The following is a 24,388-nucleotide window of genomic DNA, read 5'->3' as shown; positions in this document are numbered from 1 at the left end:
ACCTACGCTACCACAACCTCACTAACAGAACATTTTCCCCACATTCTCTCCAGCAGGGAATCATGCGGATCGTGTTTGCTGGTCTGCTGCTGCTTTCTGCTACCGTCCTGTCTCAGGATGCAAGCGTCCTTCTGCGTTACAGAAATTTTATAGCTCGACATGCTGGGCAGGTGAGCCGGGACAATTGTGACCACGAGATGGGACGTAGAGGCCTCATCACGACCAGCGACAGCAATTTGTGCAGGGACACCCACACCTTCATCGGAGCCCCAGCCAGCAGAGTCAAATCCATCTGTGAGCGTGCAGGAGCGCCGTACGTTGGTACTTTGACCAGAAGTTTCCAATCCTTCCCCATCGTTGTTTGTCATCTGAAAAACCGGACTGCGAGGTTCCCGTACTGTCAGTACCATGGTCGAGCTGAAACCAGGCACCTTGCAATCCAATGCGAACAAGGCTATCCTGTGCACTTTGAAAGAGAAATCTTTGGCTGATGTAACAGTCGCTGTCACTTGTTTAATAAAATCCTTTGATTTGGTTGGATACTGAATCAGCGACTCTAGTCTTATAGATTTCTTTGCAGCAACATCCATATTTGTAGAGTTGTATTCCACCACATGCTCATTGGTTTTGCTGATATTGAGCTTCAGGTGATCGTCGTTGCACAATATGACGAAGCTCTCTATCAGTTGTCTGTACTGCCCTGTAGTCTGAAATAGTCTCAAAGTGAAGGTCTCCAAATCAATCACTGGAATTCCACACGCCAGTATAGTTTCACCAAGAACTACAGTCATTACCTTTTGTACAATTTCTTCATGAAACAGCTTGCAGTCAGAATCTAAAACTTATTCCAAATAGACCATTCTCTATTCTTGCTCCTCTCCCCGCTGCCAAAAATGCCTCATTATTTTGTCATCTGATCACATTGTGATTACAGTAGACGCGTGTTTACAGTCCACTGGGGTTAAGGTCTCTCCAAAACTCAAACTGAACTTTGATCAACAAACATCCATTTGGATCGGACTGGATGCCTTCATCATGTTTTCAGAAAATGTGGCCTCTGCTTCCCAGCAAAAGATGTCAGTACTATCAAGTGTTTGCTATAAATGCATGAAAGTCCTGAAAGGAACTTCGAGAGCCACCGGGTGATTATGAATTGTCGTGGTTGACCCAAATTTCTACTAAAAATGCCACTTAAATAAGGTCAAATGTGCTGCTAGCTCATCTCATAATGCTGTCACACATAAATACTCCACATTTAATTGAATTATCCAAGGTAGGCAAACAAATAGATATGAAATTGTATACATCTCCAGACGTATCAAATTTAATCAGTTTGCCTGTATGCTCAATTAAAGTATGGATGGTTCATTTTAATGAGATTTTCGGACTGTTTACAGTTCACTAGTTTCAAGGCCTCCCTAAAATCAACTGAACCTGTAAGCTATTTATTGAATCGATTGGTTTGAATGAACCCGTTGCCTTTATTCTCATTCAATCAACAAACCAGAGTCAGAAGATGGCAGCAGAGTAAAGACGGACTGTATCAACAAATAGGATGCACAGATATCCAAGTTAACAGACCATGAAGGAACAGAAACAGTCAAAGGAGATAAAGTGTTGTGCTAAACATTAACAAAGAGAATTTCAAAATAAAGCTAATTATTATTGATTAAATGTTGGATTTTATTGACACATTTTTCAGATTCAGTCACTCAGCTGTTGTTTTCATTGGAGAGACTGAAGATGCTGATGTCAAAAGCCACTTTGATTTCTTTCACCCTGTTGCTGCACCCAGTGTTTGAGCTTTGACCTAACCTGACTCACGATGACTGAGTCGACCTCATTCTGTGTTTCAGAATGACTTTATATCGACTGAAGGAGGACACATTTCAATGTTTTCCTTTGTGTTAAACTTAAACCCACAAGGCAGTCCTAGATAGGCCTCTGATGGCTTTAGGAACATCACAGCTGTCTGAATTCTCATGAATTTAATCACACAGACGTGGGAGTTGACACGACTGAGATCAAATCTAGGAAACATCTCAGTGGGTTGTTTTGTCTTCTACTTAAACACTGAGTTCAGGACCAAAGGAGGAAATGCTCTTTGATTAAAACCGAAAATGACACCACACAGAAAGTTAATACAGCTGAAAAGCTGAATGTCAGATGTGTTTGTTAAAATGTTATTAAAGTCGCAGGATGGAAACATCACACCATCAGCGTATGTGTTAATGGCAGCGATGAGCCGCGTTCGCCTGACCCGCGATTTCAAAACCAAACTGCTCGTGTTGCTTGTGTTCTCAGACTGGAATGGCGTGGGTGTTTATTTTTACACTTTAGTGGGGAACCAAAAAACCCAGCGTGGTGACAGACCAATCAGATCACACTGTACCCTCCCATTTCTCTGTTCCCCTCAAGATTAATCATCCTGTACTGCAATCTAAATCAACGGCTGTTTCAGGTGGATTTGCGAGACAATGCTGGTCATATTTTGCGTAGCTCTCGTGTTCACCGTTGGACGTAAGTATGTGTAAAATATTCAGTTTCACTTCTGTTAAGTTTCAGTTGGTATCACCTTCTTGTGGTGTAAATATGATATTCAATTTGTTTTTCAGGATGCACGGCTGACCGAAGCTTTGTAAACAAGACGGTTTGTGCTGGAGATGATGTGACTCTCACATGTTGCCGCCAGTCCGGATTGTCAGGAGCCTTATTTTGGATCCGACTTGTCGTAGGAAGTTTCCCTGAAGTTGTGGCAGCTACATATACTTTTGATGGTTCCAGCGTTTGTACGAGCCCTCGCTTTAAAGCCGAACAAGAGCCTGGAACATTTGTTCTATATATTACCAAATCAGAGCTGAGTGATGCTGCATTTTACTACTGTGAACAGGTTATTGATCTACGAACCACACTTCTGAATAAAACTTTCCTGAGCATCACAGGTAAACAGAGTGAAGGTGAAGTAGTTGATTTAATCATAATTTTTCTTCTATTTTAAAACATGCATCAGTTTGTAGTCCATTTTATATCATAAACATGGAAATATTGCTCTCCCCATCTCCCGGTACCAGAACCTGATGTCACCGCCATCACTCAAGACTCTCTGTCTGATCCGGTCCATCCAGGAGACTCAGTGACTCTGCAGTGTTCAGTCCTCTCTGAAACATGTCCAGGAGGACACAGTGTGTTCTGGTTCAGAGCCGGATCGGATGAATGTAATCCCAATGTAATTCACAGTCACAGTGGTGCTGAATGTGAGAAGAGTCTCGAGGCTCGATCTCCACAGAAATGTGTCTACAGATTCTCTAAGAACGTCAGCTCATCTGATGCCGGGACTTATTACTGCGCTGTGGCCACATGTGGGAAGGTATTGTTTGGAAATGGAACAAAACTGGACATTGAAGGTAAAAAACATTCTGCATCTTTTATCTCTTATTCTAAGGACCTCCTTCCACTAAACATTCAGCATCTACCAGGAGACAATGATACTATATACATACTTTTACACTTTGTTGATGTTTGTCTTAATATTTCTGCAGCTAACATGAAGGTGTCGGGTCATTCTCAGAGGACCAGTACAGTTCTGACTCTGCTGTGTTCGGCTCTGGCTTTAAGTCTGCTTGTTATAGCCTTACTGATGTACACCATCAAGAAGAAGAGGTGTCATTGTTGTAAAGGTAATAAAATTGACTTAACTCTGTCACATGACATGATTTAGTCGTGTAAACATAATTAAAACAGAATTTGATCATTTGCTACAGTCGTCCCTCCTGACATACACTTACGTGAAACAGTATAAAGCTAAAATATTATTGTTTTAATGTTTTACCTCATCAACCTCATTTATTTTTGTTAATATTTTGAATTTAATAGTAGTAACACTTAATAAAATAGCCGGGACAGAAGGCACCAAAAGACTTGGAAAGTTGGGCAACACTGAAAAACATATAAAAATAAAATAAAATAAATAAAGAAAACAACTCAGCAATACAGTTATTAGCTTTGATTTAACACGAGGCCTTCACTGTTATAATGTTATTATTACGTCCCTGTATAAAAACAATGACATCACCTTAAAATAAGGTCAAATACTGTTGTGATACAAATAACAAGACGTAAATTTGCAGAACAGCTCTGTTTATTTTGGATGTTAATATATAGTTTCACATGAATAACCATGTTATTAAATCAAAATTATATATCTGGTCATCGGTTTCTATTAAAGATCACTGGCATGATAAATTACAAATAACAGGTGTGTCAGTCTTAGAACTTATCACACTGCTGATTTACAACTAGAGTCACGTCACTTAAGGAAAAAACTAAAATACATCTTTTAGTGTTACAAGTGTAATTACAGTATTAACCTTGACTTTTAAACATAATTAATCAAATGAAATAAATTGCAAAAACATTTTCATGTTGGAAAAAATAATTGTTTCTGTATTTCATGGTTGTTCACAGATTTCTTAAAAGGTTATTTAACATTAAACATGTAAATTCACAGTCTGTTTTTGTAATTTTAGGGATATTTTGTGTTAAGAAAATCTAAATGAAGTAATGCCATACAATTATTGTTTTATTTATTTATTTTAATGAGTGTGAAAGAAGCATCCTCAAATGGTTGAGCTTGGTGAATTCACCATTTTGTGAAACATGATTGCAAAAAGGATTCACGGCTGTTTCTACAAAGGAACACTTCACAAAACTGTTGATATGAACATTGTTCATTTGCAAATAATTACATTGTATTTATTATTTATGTTTTACACAATGTCACAACTTCGTTTGTCCTGTTATAATCCAGCTGCTGCTGCCCTGCAGACAAAAGCTGCAACAACCACCGATGATCAACACAGTCAGCGGGTCAGTAACTCTCTGTAAAGATGAGATGTTTCTTTGGCAGCAACGATCTCATAATGTTTTGCCTTTTATTCCTACAGATAGATGAAGACTCTTTGATTTATGCTGTGCCAAACTTCATCAGTAAAAGTGGCAGGAGTGTCAGGAGAGCTGCAAGTGCAGGCGAGGCAGAAAGCATCTACTCTGACGTCAGGTACACGGAGGGAGATATTTAGCTGCATATGTTACATGGCACATTTTATTTTTCTATTGAGACACAAACAATGTCAATTAACTTTCAACCTTATTTATTTATCTCTATCTTTCTAAGAGTTTAGTCATGATAGACGGTATAATTTTCGCAAGGGTCAGAATAAATGTGTTGTTTGTGCTGCTCTTTCTTTTTATGTACATAATTATATAATAATTTACAGCTCTTATGTGGACAATTTATATTCAAGCTTTCCTTGTAAGAAAAGGCAAAAATGAAAACATTTCTGGACAAATAACCTGTAAACAGAATTAAAGAATTGTTTTGTAAAATTGATTAATTAAATAAATACTTTGACACATTGGATACATTTTTGCAAATGTGTTTTTTTTATTTTCTATTTTCGCCTGAGCTCATTTAATATGTCTATAATATACTGTGTAAATTACAGACAGACAGCTTAAACTGCTGTTTATAATGTTATTAAACATTAAAACATATTACAACAATTTTTTTTTTTACAGCATAAAATGATGCATCACATGTTATCAGGCTTTCATTCTGTGGTCCTGGATGAGTTTGTGTAATTTTTACTATTGTCCACTAGATAGGGCAATTTAGGCCAAATATATGCTCATAATAAATCTTAACCCTTATGCACCTGAAACCACATTCAGTAAAACAATTTTTTTTTAAATGTTCCATGTCAAAAACTTCCATAGAAATATTAAAATATACAGAAACCTATGGAGCCAGAACGGTGACTTTAAAATTTGGCATCCAAAAAAAAATTGGCATTGAAAACAAAACCAGTACTGAAAAAGGAAACATTGTCATTGAAACATTTGTATTGAAAACAGTTGTATTGGCATTGAAACAAGTATTAGCACTGAAAAAAGAAAGTAATTCAAATAATTCAAATCCGAAAATCTTATCATTTTATTTTATTGGGATTTTTTTGTATTTTTCAATGACAATCTTCAGATTTTTTCTTCATGTGACTTTTTTTTCAGTGACAGATTTTTTTTACAATGTCACTTTTTTTTCAGTGTCACTGATTTTCAGTTTCAACTTTCTGTCACTGTTTTGGCGTCGAGAGGGAGGGGCCTGATTTTTCGATACAAATGTTTCAATGACAATGTTTCCTTTTTCAGTACTGGTTTTGTTTTCAATGCCAATTTTTTTTTTGGATGCCAAATTTTAAAGTCACCGTTCTGGCTCCATAGAAACCAACCGTTGAGACCGGTGATGACACGTGTGGTTTGTGTCTACGTTGCGTGGCTACAAACAGCTGCAGCAGTTTGACGTTATGAGTGCGACATCGGTGTGTTTGTTATTCTCTGTGTTGATTGGCTGCTCACAAAACAACCTTTAAAAGGTGCATACCACCACCTGCTGTGTGTAGATGCTGCACTTGTTGAGTTAACAAAAGGAATTTGGCTTCATATCAGCTAAGTTTATCAGCTATAACTTCTGCATCTGAATATGTCCAATATTTATTATGCACCCCTAAACTTTAGAACGTTTTGATGATAACACTTTAGTCTGCTTCTAAAAGAAACCAAATGACGAATGATGAAAGCACAATGGTCCAGCCACAGGATGGGTTGACAGCGATCGATGTCCGTTGCACCATGCAGTTTAAGTGTGTCAGCCAGCATGTAGGTTATTTCACACAATTCTCAGGAAAGGGAAATGGCTTAAAACCGAGGTGTGTTGTTGTGCTCGTGCCCTACTTTATATAAACAGCCATTTCCTTAATGAAAGTGAGTTGAGAGACATTCGTGTTTTCCATCATGCTGTTAAAGAAGACGCTGTGTCCATCACAGGGCTGCAACAGATTCTGTTTCAACTAATAATGCTCGTGACCGACTGTTTGTTCATCAGCTCCTGTTGATGACCAACACTGATGAATGAAACACTGATGATTTCAGAAGCGCTATAATGTCTGCCCACCACTTTGATCCAGCCGGAAACATCCAAAGAACAATTAGACGGCTTGCCTGGAGATCAGGTTGCCATTTTTTTGACGCTGCAGGACGACAAGAGCGGGTACAAATACTTTCCAGAGTACTTATCTTTTATTCTTATGACTTTTTACTTTTACTCCCTTCATTTAAACACAGTTATCTGAACTTTCTCCTCATTACATTTTCCGAACAGGCTTGTTTATTTAGTTTTGCTGCTTCAGAGAGGAATTATTGATTATTCTTATTTGCCGTTATTGCACGCTGCTTTCACAAGACTGATTGAAGCACACGCCACATACAGCAATACAAGAAAAAGGTATGTAGCGGCAGGCAGCACAATTGAACACATGAGATTAGCTTCAGCAACATGCTCTCTCTTGATTCAGCCACAGGAAAAATAAATACCACGTCTGTCCTTTAACCCGTCTTTTCAAACTGACCACAAAACCTCAAAAGTCATGAAGATGCGCGAGAGCAGTGACAGGAAATGTGTTGTTGAAACCAGTCTGCTGTGATAACCAAGGTGTTCTCACTATAGTCAGGCAGTGCACCTGTTAGATCTCATCACCTTTACTCTCTGAAAACCCAACAAAGATCCTGAACAAGATGATCTTTTTATGGATCATGTCGCTTCTTCTCCGTCAAGGATGTAAGTGCTGTCAAACTATTTCTATATAGTACACGATTAGTGTTTCTTTATTTTGTAGTAACTTTAACTGTAATTTCTAAAAGAATATATATGTGTATTATACCAATGATATATTCTCTTTTAATCCAGATGCATTGATCCCAGTGACCACAGTTCAACTTGGCGAGTCTGTGACCTTCTCGTGTTTTTTCCCCAATTTGGACTACAGCAATACCCGAGTCAAGTGGTACAAACAGAGTGTGGGTGAGACTCTGAAGTTGATGATTACGCTGATGAAAGCGACTGAAAATCCTACATTTGAACAAGGATTTCCTCCCTCGCGATTTGCGACGAGCCACAACTCAACCACGAGCACTCTGACCATTTCAGAGACGATGGAAGAGGACGAGGCAGCGTATCACTGCGGAGTCTCAACCTGGAGTCAGGATCTGTGGAGTGGCACGTATTTGTCTGTTAAAGGTAATACGTGTCTCTGTATTGCTATTGTGAAGAAAACATTTTAACCTTGTAGTGTCTCAGCTCTTCTTCTTAATTACATGATACAGACAAACATTCACATTTTCCGCTCTCGCATGTTGTAGGAAACACTCGGGGGATGACGAACTACACTGTCGTTCAGTCGGCGACAGCGTCTGATGCAGCTCAGCCAGGAGACTCTGTGACTCTCACGTGTTCAGTCTTCTCTGATTCTGTGAAGAAGTCCTGTGGCGATGAACACAGTGTGCTCTGGTTCAGAGTCGGACCAGAGAAATCTCACCCAAACATCATCTACACTGAAGGAAACAGACGTGATGGATGTGTAGAGAAACATGACGCACGTTCTCCTGCAATGAGCTGCTTTTACAGCTTCTCTAAGACCGTCAGCTCCTCTGACGCCGGGACTTACTTCTGCGCTGTGGCCTCGTGTGGGGAGATATTATTTGGAAATGGAACAAAACTAGACATTGAAGGTAACTGTATCTTTATTGTTCAACTAGTCTTCTCCTATTATTGGATTTTTTAAACGTACTACAAGGAACTTTAGCAAGTTATGAAACCCTCTTGTTTGCTGAAGTGGGTGATAAAAAGGCATCAGTGTTACATTTAGACAATCAGAAAGAGGAACGGCTATTTCTGAATAATCATCATAGTATGTTTTGTATTCTTAATGCCTCTCAAAGGGTCCGATTCTAAATTATTAGAGTTGGATATGTTGTAAAATTAAAACTATTTTTCATGGCTGGTCGTTGAGGATGTATTGAGGAGTCTTGCAGTCTGAGGAAAGAAGCTTGCTCTGGAAGACAAAGTTTATTTTATTTCACTATCGTCAATTTTGCAGGAAAAAAAAACGAAAATGTAAAGTTCCATGTAGTAGCTTTAAGGTTTTAAATAGGGCTGCATGATGAGGTAATGGAATGTATTATTCATGATTATTGGAAATTATTGTTTTGGCATCACATTTTTTCATTTTCACGGAAAAAAAACTTGATATTTGTTGCATTCTGTACCAAATTAACATGTTTTTACATCTGAAGGACAACATTCGTAAACCGGGGCGACTCTGCAGCACTACAATTCTTCATAAAATGCTGTTTTGGCACACGCTTTCAACTTTATCACACAAATTGCAGCTCCTGTGATTTCGATATTGCAATTTCAATAATATATTGATTAATTGTGCAGCCTTAGTTTAAAGGTTAAAAAATAAATAAAATACATTTATTTGAGCTTGAGCAATGTCTGACCAGAAAGCAGACTCTGTATTTTAATAACCTTTTTATTTCTTATACTTAAATGTCATTGTGTGTTTGTTCTCATGTTTTAGGAAGCAGCCTGCGGTCCGATCCGGGTTGCAATATAATTCTGTTCCTGTTGTGTGCTGTCGTGGCTAGTGTGATTGTTTTAGCTGTCCTCATTTACACGATCAAGGGAAACAAGTGTGATTATTGCAATAAAGGTAATAGAAACTTCTCCACTATATCACCAATTTATGAGCTAATGCTGTTTTGAATGTGCAGTCTGTGAGAATTTTAAAAATATTTTCAACTTTTCTGAAATTATCAACAGACCATGAGGAAATAATGTTTTTAGAAACTGAGCCAAAGACGTCTGGTGTTAACTACACTGTAAGGCAGCTATATTTAGCAGTAATTAGCAGTGATATGCTTCCCTCCATTGATTAGGAGTGACCGTTGACAAGTGGCTAATTATTACATATTGTACCATAATATAATTGAGATATTAAACTTAACATCCTTATTTATTTTTTCATACCTCAGCTGCTGTTTCCCTGCAGGAACATGTTATTCAAAGGAATTTAAAGGTACGATCGACTTACTTACAAACATTCAACATGCATCTTGATCGGTATTCATCAGCTCACATAATTTGCGATACATTTCCACAGAGAGGTAACGCTGGGGTTTATTCTGCTGCCGTCTTTACCATGATGAAAACTGGCAGTGGTGGAACGAGGGATCCAAATGCAGTGGACAGAGAGAGGATCTACGCTGCTGTCAAGGCTTTTGGGTTGGATTAGTAAATTCACAGTGGTGTCTGATATCAGTTAATACCACATGTAAGAGCTGATGTTATTCTGTTGATGCTAAAGTCTGTTATGTTGCTATAACGTAATGTATAATTTACATCAATCAGCTACAACATTTAAAGGCCCCGAAGTTGCTGCTGATTGGTGCATATCTTGCTGTGACGGGATATTTCTAAGATATGGTCAGAATTTAACCTTTTCTTTTCCTAATCTTTTTTTATTGGGTTTTGCAGATGTATACATTTGCACACCTTGAAATAAATTATCAAATCACAAAGTAAGATGTTAAAATATTCAGGCTGCTTCACTGTGGCCTCCTGATGTGGCTTTTTGTCCCTCAAACCTGGCCAGCGCTGCTGTAAATCACCTCCTTACTTTATCCCCTGTTTTGAAACGTCCTTCTCTTGGTCTCGGAGTCTGTGTTCATTTCCAGTCTGATATTCGCTGGGAGGCGGCTGAACTTGGTGACCACCCGTGATCCAAGGTTGGCAGACCCAGTCAGCTAATAGGGCCACTTAGCTCCATTGCTAACTGAGCTACCTGCTACATACAGCTAGTCGCTACAGCCCAAGACAAACAGTATAGTGAGTGGTAGTAAGCAGCTATGCTTATGGCAGTTTCTTACAAACGTTACCTTTAATGTTTTATTATTTCACTGAAGACTAGTTAGCTTGAATTATGCAATGAATTTTGTTCTGCTTAAGTCAGTCTATCTAAGTCTATCTCTACATTTTATGAAAGTGATAAATGCAGCTTCCTTCATCCATCTTTGCTGCTGTCACATTGATACTTTACTGTCACACTTTATGTCGGATTATTTTCCCCTTAGAAAACAAAACAAAACAAAAAACTCTAAAATCAGGGTCTAGCAAATGTCAGAGTAATTCATATTGACGTCAAAATGTGACATCGGTGGAGTTTAATGTGTGATGTGGCCGTATGTTTTTAAATAAAGTGATATTGTTGTCATAGTTAAGAGTTAAAGGCAGGGCGATGGTGCTGATACATATATAACAGGAAATACTCACCAGTCATAATGAAAAGAACTAAACAGAGTCAGTTATGATCCTGGTGCATCGTCGTGTGGCTAACTTTCTTTAGAAACAGAGACCACAGGGCAGGAAGTCTGGTGTTGTTAAAATGGAGGTGTTAAACGACGACGTCAGTGTATAAAACATTATCTCTTCCTGTGCTAAATAGCTGATGTTGGTGTGACAGACTATCAAGAGATGTTGTGCAGTGTGTGGCCACCAAAAACCACAAGGGAGGCTCCACATATAACCCTGCAAATTCAGTGTGTTTTTAAATATATACTGGTACATAAAATAAATGTTGGACTGTTGTGGTCTCCAGGGGGGAAAGTTAATATTAGCTTAATGCTAATTTAGTGTGGGTGGTGTAGGGAACAGAACAGCCAGGTGGTGGCACTAAAAGAACATCTGTCTCGTTGTGATTTTGGTGAAAATAAAAATGTTGTCATTTTGCATTGTTTTTGTTTTCATTTGAAATTATTTATCGATGAAGTGAGAAAAACTAGTAAAATAATAGAATAGCAATGGTGTGAAGTCCTATTAATTTAATACATGTTTTGTTTCTAGTTGCACTTTATCCATCTAATGAGAAACTGCAAGCAGCTATTTTTGCTAACAAACAAACAAACTGACTCGTGTTTCTGAATCGTGATGTCGAGCTGTGGTTGTTCTCACACAAAGCATTTTTGGATGAATGAACAGCGGCATGGGTCAACTTTTCTCTTCCTGTTTTACTGATTCATTCCGCTCCTCCTGGAACTCTGTTTTCTGCCCAATATGTGCTCACAATAGTCATTTATCCACTTTAATTTTACAGTGTTTGTTGGGGTTGAGAGAAAACATAAACCCAGCCTCACCCTTGACCAACACCTGTCTGCTCTGTCTCCAAAAGCTGCCAACTTCTGTGGATTAAGTGGACACATTCTGAATGATTTACAGTGACCTCGTATCCCCTTCTGTGGAAATAATGAGCCCACAGTTTTATCAAATATAAGCACAAACATCATAACCATCATCATAGTGGATACATGCACACACACATAAGCCACAGTGCATCACACATAGCTACACTGCATATGTCTTCACAATAAATGAAAATAAAGTGCAATAAACACTTAAAACGAGTGGCATGAAAGTCTTTTTATTAACATCAAACTGAGCTTAAAGTTGTGGTCGAGTTTGGACGGAAATATCTTATACAACAGACGAGTCAATGCATAAATTCTCTCCTGCGACATTGATGTGAAAACAGTTCATGAAATTCACGACATCCACTCGTCTCGCAGGCTGACATGTCACAAGATGAAAGAAACCAAAAATATACTTAAAAATAATTTATGTATTTATTTAAAGTTTACTCAATTGAGGCGAAAAAGATGCCCGATGAGGAGACTTGGGAATCCGGTTCTCCGGGAGGCCCTGCTCAGCCTACCGGGGGTGCCGAGGTCGTGTGTGGGGCTCTGCTCTCACAGTGGAGTAAACACACTCCTGTGGCGACTCGCTGTTCTTCTTCGGTGCTCGTTTCACTTTTCTTGATGAGAAATCCAGCGCTGCATAGTTTACTGCCTCTGCATCATCATCATTCTGCAAATAACAACTGTCTGTTAATGATGCACATTTCACACATTTGCACAGCAAGATAAAGAACAATTAATCACAACCAAGTGTAGAACCTCATTTATAATCAGGCTGTGGCTCTGGATCTGATTATGTGGTATCAATGGGGCACTTTGTCAGAATATGTTGCAGTGAGCTTGTTTAATTGCAGATTGTAACGTGATTTGAAAAATAACACCTTCCCTGTCTTTCTCGGTTATCTATACAAGCCTGTGGATGATTTGTTTAACCTGAATTATTGAACAGTTGGGTGTAAGACTTTAGTGAGCAGAAGCGATATAGTCAGAATGATGATGATATTTACCAGGTCAGGTGATTGATCCCCTGCCGACCCGTCATGTCCAGGATGATGAGAGGCTCTGCTTGTTCCTGCTGATGAAAGCAAAACTTTAAGGATTTAGACAGTTTATTTTAATGATTCTAATTTTGAAATGTGCCTCGTGAGTTTTTTCTGTTTCATCGGACTAAGATAAATATTTTACTCTTCATTCTGCAATTAACATTTAACTGAAGTTTCTATTGTGAAAGTGAATAAGAGTGATCATCTCGTTACGATCTAATGTCCTGCTGGGAAACCTTCAAGTCCTCAAACATTGTCGCACACTGAGTACACAGTAGAACTCTCTGATGGCAGTAAATTCTCTTTTCTAGGATTCAAAGTGGCATCAAGTGACTTCTTCATAGGTTAATGTTTCATCACAGCAATGTTGTGTCAGTAAGATGCAACATTCCGAAAAAATCCATGTATATTTGAGAAAACCGACCTTTGCATTGCTCACAAACTCTCCTTCGACATACGCAGAAGATAAGGACGGCGATCACAGTGACACAGCAGGCCAACAGTACTCCGAGCACAGGGACAACTGGGTTCAGTTCTGATTCTGGAGTTTAAAAAAATGGCAAGAAAGGAACTTAACACTTTATTCATGTATGTTTATTTCAGTTCACCAACTTGGGCAATATTAAGAGTAACCCAAAAAGCATAACGTAGTCAGAAGTAGCTGCCTTCCTTTAGTTGCGTTGGAGAGTTTTTATTAATAATTTTGATTCTGTGCTCATTATAGAAAATACTTATTTAACTAACATGACATATACAGTATATGTATGTCAGAAAACTGTGATTCTTGTTCACTAAACATGAAAGCTCTGGCGCCTCCCGGGACAATGTGGCCATATGAAGTCCCTATAACAACCGTGGACGAGACGGAGCGAACCGTCACTTCATACGCTAAAAGATGGATTGGCTTCACACGATGTCTACGTGACATCGACTTCTACGACAAAGGAGTCCTGGAAGTACCTCTCACTCTAACCCTCGCAATACTGATCAATAATGGCTGACAGAGAGCGGGAACAACTAAATGGATCGTAGCACTCAGTCATATAACTAATTGCACTATTCTAGGATATATTAAAGTGTATGCCATGAAAAAAAGGACCCACTGACTTCACAATTTCTTCTTTTAAATCAATTAACATTATATCTTAATCTGACTAAATGTGATCAAACCAGCTTCAATTTTTTGAGGGGAACTTCACATATTGTCAGCAAATCCTGATGTCGATGAAAAGTCATTTCGGGAGCTTCACAGCAAAAAACAGCATTCTCCGAAACAACTGAAGTCAATCAGGATTTATTTTAAAATGTACTAAAATAACAAAAAATAAAAGAAAGAAGGAGAGAGAATATGAAATGATTCTGCTCGCCTGGTGTTATACAAGTCTCTAGAAGGGCAGAGATCTGAAACTGATTTGAAAATAACTCATTTACACCATATTTTAAGAAACCTTCACTGTAGCTGCTCAGCCGAAAGCATGAGCACCCACCCCGCAGAAATAAGAGCATCGAAGGTGTTTATAGAGTTTATTCAAACAAACTCGGGTCTAATCTGTCTGGAGCTATTTCATGTTTTTTCAGTTGTTTTTACATTTTAAAACCTGCTTCAGTTGTTTAGGAGAATGCAGTGACTACTAAACTCGACCTGACTTTCCATCAGCATGAAGTTGAGTAGTCAACTTTTGGGCAAAATATTCCTTTAAAACATAATAATAATAATAATAATTCAGCATTAAAGACTTTAAAAACGTACTTGTGTTTACTTTGGTTCCTTCACCAAACAGGATCTCTCCACATGTGACCACAGCACAGTAGTAGGTCCCATTATCAGCACTGCTCTGAATAGTTTTGGACAGACTGTAGATGCAGCTCCTATCCTCTCGGTCACAGTTGCTCTTGCTGTGAGGGTAAATGATGCTCGGATGAGATCCTCCTGATCCCGCTCTGAACCAGTACACACTGTGTTCACCTGGACACTGGACTCTGTTCTCTTTCTTCTTGGAGAGAAATGAACACTGGAGAGTCACAGCGTGGCCCGGCTGGACGGATGCTGCCGTGGGACTCTGCTCCACTTTGACAGATTTCTGCTGATCACGATCTGTGTGGTTCAGTTCAGAAAAAAGGAAAAGCAATTAATAATCTAAATGATTTTCATGCCATACAAACAGTGACAACTGTAAGCGCTGAACACAAGAAAGGTATACGAACATTTACCTTTCACAACCAGGTAGGTGTCGTTAACAAAACTCACTGAGTACACTGATCCAGTCTGACAGAAGTATGTTGCTTCGTCGTCTTTGCTGACATTTTTAATGTTAAGAAAATAACTGCCCTCTCCCTCTGTGACACTGAAACGAGGGTTTTTGAATTGCTCACTAAGTGTTAGTTCTGTATGAGTTCTTACAGCAATTGTTTGGACCGTATATCCAAGAGGCAGCTTGTACCAGTAAAAGAATTTATTTTCCTTCGAATCTCGACATTTCAAAGTAACATTCCCACCAACTTGAACCGCAGTCAGAGAGATCTGCTGAGGAACCTCTGCTGTCCGAACGAGGTCTGAAGAAAAGAGACAGAGAGACACAAAATCATCACAAATGTAAAGTGTCTAACATCAGAAGGATTCTTACAGCGTCACTTTACAATCATCCTTTATAAAACATGCACTCACACTCAGTACTGAGGAGAATCAAAGCAGCCAGTCCTCCGATCATTGTGGTGCAGCACGCTTCTCTTGTCATGTCTGCTCACGCAAATGGGAGATGTAACGCCACGAGCATCAAAGTCTACCAAGTGGAAATCATCGTGATTGGCTGAAACACAGAAACTTCACTTCCTCCTGAATTTAGCAAATCTATCATCCATTTTAAACAATGTTAAAAATAATGTTTATTGTTGATTTCTTTTACTGATGTACTTCTTAATATTCAGAATGAATTTAGTTTATGTGAGAAGTTGATTGTGGTTAAAGTTCAGGCGACATCTTTGCTGTCTTTGTGGTTTGTGTGTTTATTTGTGTCTTTCTCAAGAAGAGCATGTGTCATGTACGTCTGTAGCTTGTAGCTGAAGTGGACTAGTCTCCCTAAAAAAAACACCCACTTCCTGCCACAAACACAGCTGGAGAGCCAAAGTCATCACGCTTAAACATGTTGACAGGCCGCGGTCTGTTGTCAGAAATATCCTGTTATCCGGTTTGTTTCGACACTTGTCATGTAATAAACATGTAATAAACGTGATATGACACATTTCGCGTTTCGATATGAAACAAACTCTGATGTATCTGTGGTTTACAGAAACATTAATTAGTGCACACAGGCAGTGTGTCCCATTTTGCAACCCAGACAGGAAGAGGCATGTTTTCACTGGTCCCGATCCCTCAGGTAGCGTTTGAACAACTGTGGAAACTCTGAACTGCAGAAGAAGAAGTAACCCCACTGATGGAGAACCAATGGACGGCCATTCACTCGATGAAGAGCGCTGGTGTTTCCTCTGACCACCTGGACTTGAGACGGTTCAGAACCTCTTTCTACCAGATCAGTGACAAACAAAACCTGCCTACTTATTAACACAACCACATGTTTTACTCTGCCTTTTCATAGCACTGATGTCAGCAAACATCAGTGGCTCGGCTGCTTTTACTTGAGCTTGTACCCAAATTAGCTTGTCCACCTTACCAGACATTACAGCACACATTTCCCTGAAAGCATTTCCTATTGCTGGTTAGACACCATATCTTTTTAACAAATATTTGGTGTTGAGATAATAAACAGTTTTCACAATAATGGCAACATACGAGGCACAGGAAGGACAGAGAGAGAGAACAGGCGTTTGTATTTTTGCGTCCACCACAATTTCCCCCAACAGCAGATGAATCATATCAAAGAACCAGGAAGCTTTTTTCTGTTTTAAGCGCGCTCTGACTTTCTTTCTGGATTGTTTGAACAATAAGAGACGGACTGGGCCGACCACTTTGTCTTCCTTGTCTCAGAAAACGTCAGAAAAAGGGCTATTTGCTTTTGCTCCGGAAAACAACATGCAAAACCACAAGCTCAGATACCTGCCTTCGGCCAACCACTGGAGCTTTGTACTCAGAAGAGGCCTGATGACAGGGCGCAACAGGAAATGCAGTGAGGTGAGGCTGCAAAGAAGGAAGAGCAGCAACAGGCTTCATAGAGTTTAACCAGCGTACCTGCCTGTGTGCTCATTTATTGTGTCAAGCATGGTTTATACGTATGTGTAGATTTATTCACCACGTCTTTCTCTTTTACATGATCAGTGTCACATGAGGAGCCGGCAGCATGAGCATCCATCATGAAACAAGTCATGTCTCGGACGTCTTTCCATCTTGTGATCAGTAAACTTGAAGTTGTGGAGGAATCTCAAGGATCTTTCTGCTCACCAAACTACAGGTTCTGTCTGGCTGCTGCTCCGATGCTGTTCTGGTTCTCCTCCATGACTCTACCAGCGTCTGCTCTCATTGGCTGAAGCCCCTTGCATTGCTCCGCGACCCGTCCTCAAGAAGCTTTGTGCATCTACAAGCTCTCAAACCAGCAACAGGTGCCTTTATAATACGTCTGTCTGTGTCGACCTTCTGTGTGTGGATGCTTTTAGAAAACTGAACAATGCAACTAATCTCTTGTAAAGTTGATGAAATGAATCATCTTTATTTATGCAATACAAGTTGAGATGTTGTTCTACATACAACAAAAAGCTGAACTTCTTCTCTGGACAGTCACTGGATTTCACCCAAACAGAAGTCTTGTCATTGCTGCCGACGCCTCTTTTTATTTTCCTCCTCGTCTTCATTTGCATCGTCGAGACATCCAACAGTTCACCGCCACTGTACCGCCATCCTAAAAACAATGGTTTAGATTTAGGACGTGAGAGGTTTATCAGTACGCATCTCAGATTTATGTGTTTTAAATTGTTTGAGTTTTAAAACCATGGTCAAATTTAGAGTGCTGGATATATACTGAAACACAGCCAAGACATCGATATCCTATGGTGTGTTCTGATCAGTGAAACGAGTCAAGACGAGCACAAACGATGAGCACTGTGAGGTATCTGTGATGTACTGGAACAAAAACTACAAATACTTAATACTTAATGTTTAATGTACTGAATCTTTTCAGTGTTACCAAACTCACCTTCAGTCTCTTGAGAAAACAAGGATGCCGATCACAATCACGCAGAGTGCCAAAAGTATCCCGAGAATGATGACAAGAAACGGCTCTTGTCCTGATTGAGCTGCAAAACAAACATATAAAAATACATAAAATACATTTTAACAAAAGTTAAGACACACCGGTCTGTTGGTACAGTTCTTTAGACCGGCTGGACCGACTCTGGTTTCTGCTGCTTTGTAAAATGTACAAAAAAGCAGGAATAAACCAATAGATTGTTTAAACATCACAAAGTATTTTTGTTCCCTAAACCTGATACAACAGCGACAGAAAACATTAAGTGAACGTCGTGTAGAAATAAAAAGTGAACAGTTTGATTGTTTGCTCCAAACAGGATTTGAACCCCAGATTCTTGAGGGAGAGTCTTATATACCATTCAACCACGACAGGTTGTTGTTGATGTTTCATAAGTTGAAATGATGCTTCTCGGAACAATACCAACTCAGTGGATAAGATTCACGCTACATTTAGCTTAAGCATTCAGCTGAAAGCGTCACTGTACAGCCTGACAGAGCTGTTAGCACGTCTGTGGACTCGCAGTTTATCTTTTTTTATTTTATATTTGTTTCCCAAAAAGACAATCCAGTGCATTTAACCTGTATGTTCTCTTCCTCTCCATCAAACTAATTTTAAGGGGAATGACAATCACCACATGAGTGGACTCAAAACAGCACAACTTGGACAATTTAAAGCAGGAAAATAAGATTTTAAACGTACTTATCTCCACTTTGGTTCCTTCACCAAACAGGATCTCTCCACATGTGACCACAGCACAGTAGTAGGTCCCATTATCAGCGCTGCTCTGAATAGTTTTGGACAGACTGTAGACGCAGCTCCTGTCCTCTCGGTCACAGTTGCTCTTGCTGTGAGGGTAAATGATGCTTGGATGAGATCCTCCTGATCCCGCTCTGAACCAGTACACACTGCGTTCACCTGGACACTGGACTCTGTTCTCTTTCTTCTGGGAGAGAAATGAACACTGGAGAGTCACAGCGTGGCCCGGCTGGACGGATGCTGCTGCCGGACTCTGCACCACTTTGACAGATTTCTGCTGATCTCGATCTGTGTGGTTCAGTTAAGAAAAAAGCAAAACTAATTAACAATCTAAATGATTTTCATGCTGTACAAACACAGTGATGAATGTAAGCGCTGAACACAAGAAAGGTATACGAACATTTACCTTTCACAACCAGGTAGGTGTCGCCAACAAAACTCACTGAGTACACTGATCCAGTCTGACAGAAGTATGTTGCTTCGTCGTCTTTGCTGACATTTCTAATGTTAAGAAAATAACTGCCCCCTCCCTCTGTGACACTGAAACGAGGGTTTTTGAATTGCTCACTAAGTGTAAGTTCTGTATGAGTTCTTACAGCAATGGTTTGGACCGTATATCCAAGAGGCAGCTTGTACCAGTAAAAGAATTTATTTTCCTTCGAATCTCGACATTTCAAAGTAACATTCCCACCAACTTGAACCACAGTCAGAGAGATCTGCTGAGGAACCTCTGCTGTCCGAACGAGGTCTGAAGAAAAGAGACACAAAATCATCACAAACGTAAAGTGTCAAACATCAGCAGGATTCTTACAGTCTCACTTTACAATCATTCTGTATAAAATGTGCACTCACACTCAGTACTGAGGAGAATCAAAGCAGCCAGTCCTCCGATCATTGTGGTGCAGCACGCTTCTCTTGTCATGTCTGCTCACTAGGGATGTTGAGATTCACCGAATCATATCGGTGGTCCGATACAAACATTTGTGATGCGACTGCACCGGGAGATTCAAGGTGCGTCGGATATAATTTACGGTGAATTTGCGGTGCATCTCTTCTAGTCTGACTGCACCGGTAAATACCATTGTTAAATCGATTATTTCATGTTGAAGTATCTATTCCCTGTCTTATCCTATTTTCCGAGGCAACCTGAATGCACCATCGCGTCCTCGGGCACTGACGCAAACAGGTGTGGTACACAACAAATATGGAGGCAAACGAGAACGATGTGAGCAGCGATGAGATATTTAATGCACCAAAAAAGACACACAAATCAAACGTGTGGCAGTATTTCGGGTTTTTCAAGCGAGGAGGTCAACTTGACAAGACACACGCAATTTGCAAACAATGCCGTGCGGCTATCAAGTACGTCAGCAGCACGACGAACCTGGCGACGCACATGAAAAGACGGCACGGTGTGGATACCTCTGCGGCTGCTCCCCCCTCCTCACCATCGGATGCTACCGAAGCACGAGCCACACCGAGCGGTATCAAAGCTGGTGACACGAGCAGTAGGTCTATCGCTAGTTTCTTTGGACAAAACACACCTCTGGCAGCTAACTCTGCCCGCTCCAAGGCCATAACTGATGCCATAGCCTACTTTATCTGCAAAGATATTCAGCCATACAGCGTCGTAGAGAATGAGGGATTCAAACAACTGGTCCACATTTTAGACCCAAGGTATAAAATACCACAAAGGGCGTTCTTTACCGACACACAAATCCCTGCTCTGTACAACAAAGTGAAAACAGAGGTAGTGGAATCCCTGAGTAATGCCCAACGAGTTGCTATCACTATGGATGGCTGGATGTCCTGTGCCACTCAGTCATATATCACAGTCACAGCCCATCATATTGACAATGATTGGAATATGAAAAACCATGTTCTGCAAACTAGAGCATTTAATGAGGCCCACACAGGACAAAATCTGTCAGCTTTTCTATGTGATGTTTGCTGTGAATGGAAACTTAGTGATAAGAAGCCTGCTTTGGTCACTGACAATGCAAGGAACATGCTACTCGCTGGGGCAAGTGCAGAGATGGAGCCTCACATCAGATGCATCGCTCACACTCTAAATCTGTCCTCCCAAAAAGCTCTCAAGGTTGAAACTGTTTCAGCACTCCTGGTTAAAATAAGAAAACTTGTAACATTTTTTCACAAAAGCCCCAAAGCTTGTGAGGCTCTGCATGAGGTGCAAGCCCAGTTGAAACTAAAACACCACAAGTTGGTTCATGATGTCTCCACAAGGTGGAACAGTTCCTTGGACATGATGGAGCGTTTGTGGGAGCAACAGGCTGCTGTGACTTTGACAACAAGGAAGATGAAGTCAAGGGGTCGAGGAGAGAGCCTGCCCAGCCTCACTGAAGAGGACATTACCCTGATGCCAGAGGTCATCAAGCTGCTCACACCCCTGAAAACAGCAACCAAGTGTCTCAGTGAAGAAAAAAACCCCACTATTTCTATAATCGCTCCAACACTGGCAAAACTACAGGAGCATTTTGACTGTGATGACAGTGACCTGCTAGTCATCTCTGAGATGAAGGATAGGTTTAGACAGGACTTCAGCACCCGTTACACATACATTCAAGACTTCCTCTGGAAAGCCTCAGCGCTCGATCCCCGCTTCAAGGCACTGGAATTCCTTAATGATGACCATATTAGGAACACCGTATACCTGGGGATAACAGCCGAAGTGGAGAATATGGTAATTATGTTCATTAAGTATATTCTCACTCCTATATTTATGCTGCCTTAAAACTGTTGTTTTTATCTGATTTAGTTGAAAAAAATGTAATGGCTTATATCTGCTCATTATTCTCAGGCAGACGAAGATGGCAGGATGAATGAGAGACACGCAACCAACCCAGAGGATGAACAGAGCTCCCACAGAGAAGAGGAGGAAGAAGAAGAAAAAGGTTTGTTTTGATTGAAACCTAAGACTACAATCTGTAATAGTTTGTTTTGGAAATTGATATGATATTATTTTTGTAAAATTGTATAACATTGTTCTTCTCTTCTCTTCTCTAACGTAGATGATGACCCAGAGCCTCCCATGAAGAAGTCAGCATTGGACCTGATGTTTGGAGGTTTCTCCACTCCAACAGCACAGAAGAAGAGTTCAAGAGAAAGAGCTAAGGAGGAAACTGCCAAGTACAGGGGGAGGGATTGTTTAGATTTGCATGGTGATGTGTTGCAGTGGTGGAAAGACCAGGTGGATCTCCCTCTTCTGTCCAAATTGGCCAGAACCTACCTTTCCATCCCGGCAACAAGTGTTCCCTCTGAACGAGTGTTCAGTACTGCTGGTGACATAGTGACTGCTCAGCGCAGTCTGCTACTCCCAGAACATGTAGACCAGTTAATATTTCTAAAGAAAAACCTGAAACTAAGCCATATGAGATAAATCATGCAGTGATGTGGGGTGTTGGCAGTAAATGGCACTTACAGTATTGTTTGATTGCCAGTAGTTGATGTTTTTTGCTTACATTGTGAGCAGTTAAGAAAGACTTGTTGGGAAATGTTATTTTATTTACATGTTCAATTTCTCATAGAAATTACACCAATAGTTTTCCTCCTTGTACACAGGAATACAATGAACATTGCACTTTGGAAAGAAATACCTCTATTTGAGCACTTTGGTGAGAGTATTGTTTACAGCAGCTGTTAATGGCTGCCAGTTATAGTTTTAGTTTTACACTTGAGTCTGTAAGACATTGTACTTTGATTTTCATTCTTTGTAAAATGGAATTAGAGCCATTTATGTTCACTATTCAGTCAACTAACTGAAACATTGTCAAGCACAGCATCAGTCTGGCAGACAGTAGTATGTGTTGCTGGTCATATTATTTGCACTATGCACATTGTTAATACTGTGCTTTCTGAAACTGTTCAACTGTGAAGTTTTATACATTTTGTATAATTATAGAGACAGCGAACATAATTAGGAGTAAGGAGTGCTTATTATAAATAAAATTGAATGCTGTCTGTACATACTGAATCATGTCTTTTTTTAAATATTATTTCTTGGTTTGCTCCATAAAAAAACTACCAAATATTAAATACATCCCTCAAATTGATACATAGAGTAAAGCAGAATTGTGCTATTGAGGTAAGAAACCTGATATGGGCTAATACTCTCTCGTACTGCAACTAACTGTATCGAATGATCACATCATATCGAACCGAATCCTTTTATAATTTAGTCATATCGTTATCAAATCATTTTTGAATCGCATCGTATCTTGAACAGGAGTGAATCGTATCGCATCGTATTGACAGGGAGCTTCAGTGTATCATAAATGTATCGTATCGATGGCAGCATATCGAGATGCGTATCGAATCGGCCTCAGTGGTGGAGATATACATCCCTACTGCTCACGCAAATGGGAGATGTAACGCCACAAGCATCAAAGTCTACCAAGTGGAAATCATCGTGATTGGCTGAAGCACAGAAACTTCACTTCCTCCTTAATTTAGCAAATCCATCATCCAATTTAAACAACGCTCACATGCACATATAATGTTTATTGTCGTTGATGTACCTCTTAATATTCAGAATGAGTTTTGTTTATGTGAGAAGTTAATTGTGGTTAAAGTTCAGGCAGTGAGTTTGCTGTCTTTGTGGTCTGAGTGTTTATTTGTGTCTTTCTCAAGAGCAGCATGTGTCATGTGCGTCTGTAGCTTGTAGCTGTAGTGGACTTAGATTCCAACCATGTGCACAAGCTTGTTTAAAACCTCATAATCAATAAAGCCTCTTCTGAAAGAGTCCATGTTGGATCTGATTAGTCTCTGTATCGTGCTATAGCTACGTACGTTTCTGCAAAAACACATATAAGTTTAAGCCGCACGTTCCTTTATTTCAGTTTAGGCACAGAAACATGTGGATAGAGGAAAGAAAATCACGGTTTTAGCTCTTTTGGTCGCTACAAACGTGGCTTACAAATGTCCTGAAATCTCCCTAAAAAACACCTGCTTCCTGCCACAAACACAGCTGGAGAGCCAAAGTCATCCCGCTTAAAAATGTTGACAGGCCGCGGCCCCTCGTCAGAAATATCTTAAAGGTTAGTTTCGACACTAGTCATTTAATAAACATGTAATGAACGTGATATGACACATTTCGTGTGTCAATATGGAACGAACTCTGATGTATCTGTGGTTTGCAGAAATGTTAATTAGTGCACAAAGGCAGTGTGTCGCAATTTGCAACCCAAACAGGAAGAGGCATGTTTTCACTGGTCCCGATCCCTCAGGTAGCGT

At 39.8% G+C, this 24,388-nt stretch overlaps 4 protein-coding genes, 1 long non-coding RNA gene and 1 gene segment (V, D, J or C); 4 read left to right on the top strand and 2 right to left on the bottom strand.

The window, feature by feature from the left end:
- Nucleotides 1-2,477: 2,477 nt before the first annotated feature.
- LOC115568680 (signal-regulatory protein beta-2-like) lies at nucleotides 2,478-3,486 on the top strand. The gene is made up of 4 exons (XM_030396184.1): nucleotides 2,478-2,520; nucleotides 2,616-2,943; nucleotides 3,067-3,404; nucleotides 3,467-3,486. The coding sequence occupies exons 1-4, from the start codon at nucleotides 2,478-2,480 to the stop codon at nucleotides 3,484-3,486; spliced, it is 729 nt and encodes a 242-aa protein (XP_030252044.1).
- Nucleotides 3,487-7,568: 4,082 nt separating this feature from the next.
- LOC115568679 (Ig lambda-1 chain V region S43-like) lies at nucleotides 7,569-8,675 on the top strand. The segment is given in 3 exon segments: nucleotides 7,569-7,672; nucleotides 7,881-8,131; nucleotides 8,254-8,675. Coding segments are annotated over 3 exon segments (705 nt in total).
- An 812-nt stretch (nucleotides 8,676-9,487) lies between these two features.
- On the top strand, nucleotides 9,488-10,376 carry LOC115569283 (uncharacterized). Its single transcript, XR_003981530.1, has 3 exons — nucleotides 9,488-9,608; nucleotides 9,931-9,974; nucleotides 10,059-10,376. It is a non-coding gene; the product is annotated as an uncharacterized LOC115569283 (long non-coding RNA).
- A 2,096-nt stretch (nucleotides 10,377-12,472) lies between these two features.
- Nucleotides 12,473-15,915, bottom strand: LOC115568406 (uncharacterized). Its single transcript, XM_030395668.1, has 6 exons — nucleotides 15,853-15,915; nucleotides 15,399-15,740; nucleotides 14,938-15,282; nucleotides 13,612-13,728; nucleotides 13,152-13,219; nucleotides 12,473-12,814 (listed from the first exon to the last, which is right to left on the bottom strand). Exons 1-6 carry the CDS (start codon nucleotides 15,893-15,895, stop codon nucleotides 12,659-12,661), a joined length of 1,071 nt encoding a protein of 356 aa, XP_030251528.1. The 5' UTR covers nucleotides 15,896-15,915; the 3' UTR covers nucleotides 12,473-12,658.
- Nucleotides 15,916-17,815: 1,900 nt separating this feature from the next.
- Nucleotides 17,816-20,053, bottom strand: LOC115568407 (uncharacterized). The gene is made up of 5 exons (XM_030395669.1): nucleotides 19,991-20,053; nucleotides 19,545-19,886; nucleotides 19,082-19,426; nucleotides 18,329-18,428; nucleotides 17,816-18,034 (listed from the first exon to the last, which is right to left on the bottom strand). Exons 1-4 carry the CDS (start codon nucleotides 20,031-20,033, stop codon nucleotides 18,331-18,333), a joined length of 828 nt encoding a protein of 275 aa, XP_030251529.1. The 5' UTR covers nucleotides 20,034-20,053; the 3' UTR covers nucleotides 17,816-18,034; nucleotides 18,329-18,330.
- A 40-nt stretch (nucleotides 20,054-20,093) lies between these two features.
- LOC115568405 (zinc finger BED domain-containing protein 1-like) lies at nucleotides 20,094-23,107 on the top strand. The gene is made up of 3 exons (XM_030395667.1): nucleotides 20,094-21,839; nucleotides 21,957-22,050; nucleotides 22,168-23,107. Exons 1-3 carry the CDS (start codon nucleotides 20,343-20,345, stop codon nucleotides 22,533-22,535), a joined length of 1,959 nt encoding a protein of 652 aa, XP_030251527.1. The 5' UTR covers nucleotides 20,094-20,342; the 3' UTR covers nucleotides 22,536-23,107.
- Nucleotides 23,108-24,388: the final 1,281 nt, after the last annotated feature.

Source organism: Sparus aurata, chromosome 18 (assembly GCF_900880675.1).
Source record: "Sparus aurata chromosome 18, fSpaAur1.1, whole genome shotgun sequence".
NCBI lineage: Eukaryota > Metazoa > Chordata > Actinopteri > Spariformes > Sparidae > Sparus > Sparus aurata.
The sequence above is the reverse complement of the archived record's forward strand: the minus strand, read 5'-3'. Positions and strand labels throughout refer to the sequence as shown.

What these genes read in the sequence shown, in the direction of transcription:
- LOC115568680 (XM_030396184.1), top strand. Translation starts at nt 2,478, where the DNA reads ATGCTGGTCATATTTTGCGTAGCTCTCGTGTTCACCGTTGGAC. An exon ending in TCTCGTGTTCACCGTTGGAC is followed by an intron (nt 2,521 to 2,615) that starts GTAAGTATGTGT and finishes TTTGTTTTTCAG; the next exon opens with GATGCACGGCTGACCGAAGC. An exon ending in ACTTTCCTGAGCATCACAGG is followed by an intron (nt 2,944 to 3,066) that starts TAAACAGAGTGA and finishes CCATCTCCCGGT; the next exon opens with ACCAGAACCTGATGTCACCG.
- LOC115568406 (XM_030395668.1), bottom strand. Translation starts at nt 15,895, where the DNA reads ATGATCGGAGGACTGGCTGCTTTGATTCTCCTCAGTACTGAGT. An exon ending in GATTCTCCTCAGTACTGAGT is followed by an intron (nt 15,741 to 15,852) that starts GTGAGTGCATGT and finishes TCTTTTCTTCAG; the next exon opens with ACCTCGTTCGGACAGCAGAG. An exon ending in GGGATCAATCACCTGACCTG is followed by an intron (nt 12,815 to 13,151) that starts GTAAATATCATC and finishes TGTTATTTGCAG; the next exon opens with AATGATGATGATGCAGAGGC.
- LOC115568407 (XM_030395669.1), bottom strand. Translation starts at nt 20,033, where the DNA reads ATGATCGGAGGACTGGCTGCTTTGATTCTCCTCAGTACTGAGT. An exon ending in GATTCTCCTCAGTACTGAGT is followed by an intron (nt 19,887 to 19,990) that starts GTGAGTGCACAT and finishes TCTTTTCTTCAG; the next exon opens with ACCTCGTTCGGACAGCAGAG. An exon ending in CACCTACCTGGTTGTGAAAG is followed by an intron (nt 19,427 to 19,544) that starts GTAAATGTTCGT and finishes TGAACCACACAG; the next exon opens with ATCGAGATCAGCAGAAATCT.
- LOC115568405 (XM_030395667.1), top strand. Translation starts at nt 20,343, where the DNA reads ATGGAGGCAAACGAGAACGATGTGAGCAGCGATGAGATATTTAATGCA. An exon ending in CAGCCGAAGTGGAGAATATG is followed by an intron (nt 21,840 to 21,956) that starts GTAATTATGTTC and finishes CATTATTCTCAG; the next exon opens with GCAGACGAAGATGGCAGGAT. An exon ending in GGAGGAAGAAGAAGAAAAAG is followed by an intron (nt 22,051 to 22,167) that starts GTTTGTTTTGAT and finishes TCTCTAACGTAG; the next exon opens with ATGATGACCCAGAGCCTCCC.